Raw genomic sequence first — 8,620 nt, 5'->3', positions numbered from 1 at the left:
GGGGGTCACAGACCCCACTGCAAGCTCAATATTTATATATTTAAAAACAACACTTGTGTATTCCTCTCTCTTTCTTACCTCCCAGCAGTGCAGAGCAGCCTCCACCATCACACTGGCATGCCAACCCCTGCAGCCCCAACAAGCAAAGCCTGGGGAACTCCTCCAGCCTCTAACGAGCAAAGCCTGGGGAACTCTACCAAAAAAATCCCCTTTTCAGCCCCTCAAACACCCCTCTGTGTCTGCTGATGGGCTGGGTGTGGGGAGGGCAAGAGCCTGGCCAGCACATCCTCAGCCCAGTGCAGACAACACTGACCACTTTCTAGGCTAAATTCTCAAAATGCTTTAAAAAAACAATATTCAAGAAATAAGCAGACATCACTAAACCTCACCCAAATCCTAACTGCATCCTGAATCCCTCTGGGATATTGAATTTCCCAGGCTCAGCCAACCTCCCTAAAAAGCCACTTCAGCTCTGCATCACCTCTGCTCCCACACCCCACATCTGGGGTTTGGCCCTTGATAAAGGTTGGAAAAAATTCCCCAACTCCCACCCTGGGTCTGGCAGCAAACACCAGGAACAAACTGCAGAGCACTGAAATCAAATGTTTATGTTGATATTTATTACAGCAGGGGGAGGGGGGAGGAGGGGGAACCGTTTCATTCAAAAAACCATCCCATACCAATGAAGACAATAATTTACCTATTCATTTTAAAATACATTAAAACCGATCCTTTCATTTCCTCACATCAGAATAAAAAAAAAAAAAAAAAAAAAGGAAAAACCCCCCCAAACCTGAATAAGATGTAAAGTGGAAAAGGTAAAAATTTGATCCCTAGGAGAGCCCCTGGGTATGTAATGCAACAAATCTGCATTACTTGGAAAATATTAACCTGACTGTAACTATGAGACTGACACCCTCAGACCCCCCCATCCCACCCTCCCCTCCCTCCCTCCTGACTTTCTACAGGTAAAGCAGAATGAAAATGCCTAGGAAAAAGAAGGCAAACATTAAAAAAAATATTCATATTACACACTACAAAAAAAAAAAAAAAAAAGTTGTTTTGTCATCTCATGTCTTGCAGTCAGAATAATAAAAACAAGCCAAATGTCCCCCAAAAACATTTCAATGAAGGGGTGCGGAAAAAAGACATCCCTTTAATAAAACATTATCAACAAATATCGTACACAAACTACAATGTATAATAATTATTTTTTTTTTTTTTCCCTCTCGGTAATTTTCGAACCAGACTACAAGGTAAGAAAAAACACTGAAACAAGATACAATGCTTTCAATAATCCGCACAAAGGTCAAATCCAAGGGAGAGAATATTTTACAGAATATGATATACATGGAGCAGAAATGGGAGCTGGAGAAAAACCAAGACCAAACTACAGGGTAGTGTCATGTACAGAGATCCCAACCTGCCGCCTTGGCTCGTCCCTTCCTCTCCCACAAGGAAGGGCCTTCGATGCTTGCCATTAATTTTTATTTTCTTATTACAGAGCGAGCCTACAGAATAGCAAGGTTACATTTTAACAACAAGAATTCCTTAAAAAATATCTCCATCCAGTTCCAAATCATAGATAAGTGAAATCCTGACAAGAGCACATCTCTAAAGAAAATAATTCCCCCCCTGCAAAATACCCCCAAAGTAAATAAAACCCCCAGAAAATCCCAAAGTTAGCTGGAGATCACAGTTTCAAAGTCCCAGGTCAGATTAACCCTCTTTTTTTTTTTTTTTTCTTCCAGTGAATTAAAAAAAATTATTAAAAAAATCAATTTTTGCAGTGAACCAGCTGAAGGACTCTGGGGAAAGGAGGGACAAGAGATTTCTTCTTGTACTCAGAGGGGGGGGAAAAGACTAACACAGTGCATGCCACAGTCACAGAGAGCAAGATCACGATTCATTGGAGGATGTGATCCTAGAAGGGGTCACCTGCGTTAACAAGTTTATAACGAGGTGGTGGAGTCTCTTCCCCAAAGCAGATCTTGTTAACTGGAGGAGGAAGCGTTGTGCTGCAAACGAACAAAAAAAAAAAAAAAAAAAACCACAAAAAAAACCCAAACCCAAAAAATACAAGGGAAAAAAAAACCCAAAAAAAAAAAAAAAAGGAAAAAAAAAAGAAAAACAGGCCTTCTGAACGAAAACCACCATTGTAAACTGTCCAGTTTATTTAAAAAAATGACTACAACAGAGACAACATGATTTCATATCTAGACTAGCTTCCTGGTGTCGCACGGCACAAACATACAACAGGTTCGGTTTCTGTCTTTATTTAAAAGAACAAAGCAAAGAGATCGGAGTTGGGTGCTAGAGGCTTCCGTTTGTTTCCAAAAAGAAGTGTCATGTACATATATAAACCCTTCTGCACAAAGAAGGGTCTTGTCATGTCTTGAAATATTTTAAGTTTTGTCCTTCATGTTTTATGGAATAAAAAGTTCAGCCTTTTTATTGCATGAAACTAAACCTGGGGTTTTGGCCCCCGCCACGCGTGTCCCTGCCCATACACCTAGCTTCTTCTTCTTCTTCTTCTTCTTCTTGCATAATTCGTTGAGATCCTCCGAACGGCAGCTGACTCTCTTGATCCTGGAGAGGAGGAGGGGGAGGGAAATCACACACTCATCGTCATGCTGGGGGAATACTGCAAGAGAGACAGAGGCACGGTGAGAAACCAGGCGGGTCAGAGCCCTGGACATCCAAGAGAGGGCTGCAAAAGGAGGCTGATGACAACTACACAGCAACCTAATTGGATCTAATAAACCAGGAAGAGAGGATATGCTGGAGACTCCAATTTATCAGGGACTAATCTGTGCTGTAACTTGCTTTTCCAGGAAGAAAATCATCAGAACGGTATGGGGCGAGATGCAATTTAAAACAAATAATTAACATGCACATGTGTATATGCTGCTAATAACAGGGAGAAGAGGAGGGATGTCTGCAGCCACCCACGGAGCCTCCAATCAGCCAGGCCAGCACAGCCACCTCTGCACCAGCTCCTCTCCACCTGTGCACCCCCATCCCACCACACACCCCAAGCTTCCACCCCATCTTACTCCCTCCTTCCCACTTTTCTGTCCTGGAGCAGCCCACACATGGCACAATCCAAGTCCAAAAGGCACCCACTGTGCCAACCCACCCACCTCAGTTCTGGGACACCCTGGGGACTGTACCCCCATCCCCAGGCAGGCACTCACTCACTCACATTGTCATTTTGGAAGGAATGGAGAAAATTGCCTCCCAGCTCCCCGTCGTCTCTTGGAGTGCCCGGGGGATTGCTAATGCCACTTATGTTGTTTGGAGAATTCTGTGGGAGATGGGAAGGGTGGTGGTGAGCAGGTCCCCCCCGAAATGCCACAGGGGCAGGACACAGCCCTGCCCACCCCAGACACATTCCCCGTGTCCCCATCCATCAGGGTCACAGCAGCACCCCAGTGCTGAGGAAAGGACAGAGCCCCCACACCCACCCACCCTGCAACCAACCCCACACTTACTTTTGGAAGTCCATCTATGTCTCCTGACCCTGCAGAGAGGGGAGAGGAAGGAGAAGAGCCTTACTGGGCCTGCAGCCATGGCCCTGTCCCCCCACAGCCCCGCTGATTTCCACCCAGAGGCTCTGCTCTGAGCTCTGGGGCTGACCCCAGATGGGAGCAGGCACTGGGACGCTGTGCCAGTGTCCCCAGGGGATGAGGGGCCATCATGGCTCACCTAATGATCCGTTCATGTGATGGGGCTCCATGCCCCCCATGCCACCCATGGGGCCGTCAGAGCCGGGGCCCATCGGGAACTGCCAAGGGAAAGGCAACAAAACCAAAATCAGCCACAAAACAACCCCAGCAGCTGCCATGGTGACCCCTGAGCACTGACCCTGCCCCAGCCATCCCTCTGCAGCAGGGCAAGGAGGGAGGTATCATGGAATCACTGAATTGTTGAGGATGCAGAAGTCCTTTGACATCACCCAGACCAACAGTCAACTCAACACCACTAAGCCACACTTGAAGTGCCAGATCCACACATTCCTTGGACACTTCAGGGATGGTGACTCCACCACTGCCCTGGGCAGCACATTCCAATGCTTGGCAACCCCTTCCATGAAAAAATGTTAAGAATATCCAATCTAAACATTCCCTGGCACAACCTGGGGCTGTATCACTTGCCAAGGCTGCGGGGTTTATGGTCCTGTGGGTTCACCTATAAAATCTGGCTGGATGGCAGACCTAGAGCTGCAGCACAGCATTCCAACCAGCATTCCACAGAATTTAGGTTTGCCCATATCCCAAAAAACCCAGCACCTTGGCCGGAGCAGCAGGACTGCTGCTCTCTTAATAAGCATAAAAAATTAACAAAGTCGCCCAAGAGTTAATCGCTTTTTGATGGTTTGTTTTATTTCTGTTTTGTAACAAATGGCTGAAATCAATTAAACTGCTTTACTCTCAACTGATGAAGTTAATTATGATTTGTTATGGTATCTGATATGTAAATTATTAGAAAGCAGACTTACATTCGATCGACTGCCTGCGGGCGGTACTGGATTAATCATTGTGTAGATGTTGTCACTTGAATTTGTTGAATCTGTGGAACAGTGAAGCCCAGTAAGTCGGGTGATTAATTCATTTCTTAATTAAAACAAACTCATGCCACTTGAACTCATTCTTTTGTATTTTATCACCCAAAATTCCCTCTAACTACCACCATTTTCTGGCTAATTTGTATTTAATGAAGATCCAAAAAGTTTTTAATCACAGAAATTCAACTGTGAAAAATAATTCAACTCCTGGCTGGGAAGAGCGGGGAGGTAATTCCTGAGCCCCACGGCATCCAAATGCACAGGGGGATGTAGGAACATCCCAAAATGCAATCTCAAATTCAAGAAGCCCAAGCCATTTACTTCCCAGAAAGCCAAAAGCCACAAAAATTTGTAATTTCCAACAGGGCAGGGATGGCCCTGGTGAGAGAAGGGTCTCAGGGGGCTCTTACCTGCAGGACTGGGCATGATGGGTGTCCCTGGAGGGCCACCGCCGCCGGGCGGACCCTGCGGAAACAAAGTCGGGGTCAGAGGTGCAAACATGAGCAGTGCACTCCTTCCCATGTTTTCAAACACCTCCCCAAATTCTCAACCCCCAAACCCAGCCCAGTCACCTCCCATGGCACTGATCCCCCCCATAGAAAGGACAGACAGATGGGGCAGGAGAACTCACCACGTATGTACCAGGTGATGAAGAAGAGTATGGGATCTGCAGGGACAAGAGAGACAGGATCAGCCTTGGGCTGGATCCCACCAGAGCCCCCTCAGCCTGGCCAGGATGGGCATCCCAGGAACCCCCTCTCATTAGCAGGGCTCAGCTAATGGGGAATGATCCCATCTGCAGGACACTTCCCAACCAACCCTGCTCCTGCTGCGGGATACTCACTGAGTTAGCACTGCTGGGGTTCGGCCACGGTCTGCCAGCGCCTGGCCCCCTGGGGACAAAATTAAACAGGGGAAAAAAAATAAATGTTGTGTTGTTTTGCAGGCAGTCCCAACTCAGAGGTGAAAGCTCCCAGTGTGGGGATTGCCTTACATGTTAATTCCAGGCATGCCAGGACCTAGGGAGTTGGGTGGAGGTCTCATGCCGCTGCCGTAGTTCTGCAACGATAACCAAGGGTCAGTCTACTGGAACGGGAGGAGACACCAGAGACACAAGAGAAAGGGGGGAAAAAAGCCAACGAACAAACAAAAAAAACAAGTGGGTCTGTGTGCAAAAACCAGCTTTAAAAAAAAATAATGATGATGAACATAAGAGGCGATTGTGTTTATAAAAAAAAACAAAAAAAAACCAGGCAGCTGAATATGGATGGAAGCCAGGCTGTGCCCCAAAGTTCCCCCTCCCCGCTCTCTGTGGAGGGAAAACATCCCCCTCCCAGCTCCAGGAGACAATTCTGTTCACAGCCCCCAGCAAGAGCCTTTTGGATTTTCCCTTTGTGCAGGAGAAAACAGAGGCAGGAGCAAGAGAAAAGGCACCACTTGGAAGGTTCCTGCTGCAGTGTAAGGATGAGGAAAGGCTGCATGAGCTCCTCCTGAGATGGAGCACTCCTTGCTCCCTGGATGTCTGCTGGAGTAGGGAATACCAAGTCAAGCTTGTTTTTCTGTTGCTCCCCAGCTCTCTGCTCCATCCCCTAGAGCAGATCTGCAGCTGTGGGGGCAGGCAGCCCCCTGGGCCTCCTCTCCTGCCTTATTCCTGCCTGGCTTAGCCTCCAGCTGGGACTGGGAGCCTCAGATCTGCATCCCTCATCTCCTAAAACCAGCTCTAGTACAAAGCCAAGCCCAAGGCAGTGGAGGAAGAGGAATCCCCCCAAATGCTGTGCTCCATTTGGTCTGTGCTTTGCTCCCTGTGCCCTCCAGGCGACGTGCAGCCAGATTTAGGTCGCGTTGCTGCTCTTCCCCTCCCACCTCCCTCTCTTCTGTAATGCATCTTTTTGGACTGTGTTTCTGCCATTTAAAGAAAAATCTACAGCAGAAGGGATGGCTGGCCACTTCCTACACCACAGCCCCTTGGAGTGTTTCAGACTGGATTTCAAGCACTTCAGTGCTGTCAATTTTTACCTGGATTTACGGATACACCAGTGCTTGGTGCACTGCTAAGGGCATCACCAAAGTTTGTTTTGAAGAGGCAGAAAAGGGTTTTCCCCAAACAAATTACCAGCAAGTCCTTAATTGATTGAAATTTCAGCCATTTACAATGAATAGCAGAATCAAGCCCCTTGTTTAAGGGAAAAAAAAAAAAAAAAGAAAAAGAAAAAAAGAAGGCTCAGCGTTTTAAATTGGAGCTGAAAGGCTGGAAAACGAAGCCAGCTGAAAGATGCTCAGGGAGGGTGAGGAGGGAACGCAGCTGTGCAGAGCGACCTGGGCAAGACACCACCAAAACCAGAGAGCTACAAACCCTCCTCATATTGGCACTGGCAAACCCTCTCCTGGCTTCTGCAGAGCTACAAATGGGACTCTTAAAGGGAAAAAAGGCAGCAGCAATCAGCTGAAAGGGATGATTCATCACTGCTGTGCAATAAGGAGCTGCTGTCAGGACGCCTGGATGTCCTGGCTGGATGTTCTGCAGTGCTCTGGAATCGTTTGAGAAGCATTTACAAAGGTCCCAATGCAAAGCTTAAAGGAAAACAAGCCCTGGGCACACAAGGTGTGAGGGGCTGCTGGGTCTGGGTGGGTATTTTTGGAGGCTGCCGATTCCTGGATGGCTGCAGAGAGGCAGCGCCTGCGGCTGCCAGATTGGGAAGCCCAGCGCTTCTCCAGGGAAAGGCTGCCTCTTCAAAAAAAAAAAAAACGAAAAAAAAAAACCCCTCTCCCTAATGTACATACACAGGGAATGGTGGAGTCAAAAATAAAGCTCTGAACATTTCACAACTCCAGCCGGCTCCGGAGCCGCCGCCATCCCACGCGGCGCTCAGCGCGCGCTCGACGCTTCCAAGTTTCGCGGCGAGCTCTGCGAGTGGGAAGCAGCCTCCCCCGGCAAGCCGCCGCCGCTCGCCTTGGCACAGGCCACGCTTGCAAATGACTTTTTTTTTTTTCTTTTTCTTTTTGGGTGTAATCCTCCAGGAAAGGAGGATTTGAAGCCCGGCAGCAGCACTATGGGAGGGCTCGCCCGCGAAACGATGCTCGCGCAGGTTTTTTAGGATGGATCTGGGTGGACGTGGCTGAGCAGCCCTGAGCAGCATCCTCAGGTTGGTGTTAAAGACATGACACAACTCCCTCTTTACACAACATTCACTTATCTCAACAGTCTCCAGGGGGAAAACAAAACAAAACTGCAGCGCGCCCGCTCGCTCGTCTCCTGACAGACTCTGATCCTCGCGCTACAAACTCCTCGTAGGCGACGATGCAGAGAGGATAAACCTCCAACCAAAATATGGTAATCTGGTTTTGAAGTCTCGTAGAAGGAACAAACAGGAGTGAGTCAACAACAAGCCACTCCATAAAGTGAATCGACGGGAACGGCAGCATATATTAACCCAGATCTGCTTAATTTCAAGAGTTTACTCCCCTTTCCTGAAATAGAGAGCTCAAGCAGGCAGCAGGAGGGGCAGGTGGATGGGAACCTCGCAGGGGAAAGCCTTATTCCCTTTGCTAAAGGGATCTTTGCCATTTCTTTTTATTTATTAATTTCAAATGCAAGCCTCCTTTCCCTTTCCTGCAGTTAGGGTCGTAACTGTTTCCCAGGCAGGCAGTGTAATGCACTCAAAGGCTGCTCTGGTGCAGAGCTAAGTGCCATCCCCTCTGACAGAAGGGCAGGAGGGAGGCTGCAATACCCTTAATGAGCTCGGAAGACCTCACTCCTGTTAAAAGGAGGGATTTCCAGATGCAAGACTAATGCAAAATGCATTAACACTAATGGGGGCATAGGGTGTGGGGGGGGATCTCCCATCTCTGAGCCCCAGGAGGTTGCTCCCACGGCTTGCAGGATGTGCTCTGGCACCGGGCTTACCTGCGGACCGGGACCCATGGGGCCCATCCCTCGCGGAGGATTCATCCTTTGCATGGGGCCGCCCATGTTAGGGTGCCCTGGTGGGAGGAAAGCAGGGGTGTTACAAGGCACCACAACCACTCTGGGTGTCCTGAATTAACAGCTAATGA

At 48.3% G+C, this 8,620-nt stretch overlaps 1 protein-coding gene across 3 annotated transcripts in view; it reads right to left on the bottom strand.

Moving 5' to 3' along the window:
- Positions 1-1,136: 1,136 nt before the first annotated feature.
- The window catches only part of SSBP3 (single stranded DNA binding protein 3), a 54,074-nt gene continuing 46,590 nt past the window's right edge, over positions 1,137-8,620 (bottom strand). For all 3 annotated transcript variants that reach the window (XM_079313526.1, XM_079313527.1, XM_079313528.1), the window contains 10 exons: positions 8,472-8,548; positions 5,562-5,626; positions 5,412-5,460; positions 5,199-5,234; positions 4,978-5,032; positions 4,502-4,572; positions 3,709-3,787; positions 3,495-3,523; positions 3,206-3,307; positions 1,137-2,644 (listed from right to left, as the gene is read on the bottom strand). In XM_079313526.1, the coding sequence (XP_079169652.1) occupies positions 2,615-2,644; positions 3,206-3,307; positions 3,495-3,523; positions 3,709-3,787; positions 4,502-4,572; positions 4,978-5,032; positions 5,199-5,234; positions 5,412-5,460; positions 5,562-5,626; positions 8,472-8,548 (593 nt within the window). In that variant the 3' untranslated portion in view covers positions 1,137-2,614. The remainder of the gene's footprint in view (positions 2,645-3,205; positions 3,308-3,494; positions 3,524-3,708; positions 3,788-4,501; positions 4,573-4,977; positions 5,033-5,198; positions 5,235-5,411; positions 5,461-5,561; positions 5,627-8,471; positions 8,549-8,620) is intronic.

The sequence above is a fragment of the Erithacus rubecula genome, assembly GCF_903797595.1.
Source record: "Erithacus rubecula genome assembly, chromosome: 10".
Classification (NCBI taxonomy): Eukaryota; Metazoa; Chordata; class Aves; order Passeriformes; family Muscicapidae; genus Erithacus; species Erithacus rubecula.
This window is presented reverse-complemented; position numbering and strand designations above follow the sequence as displayed.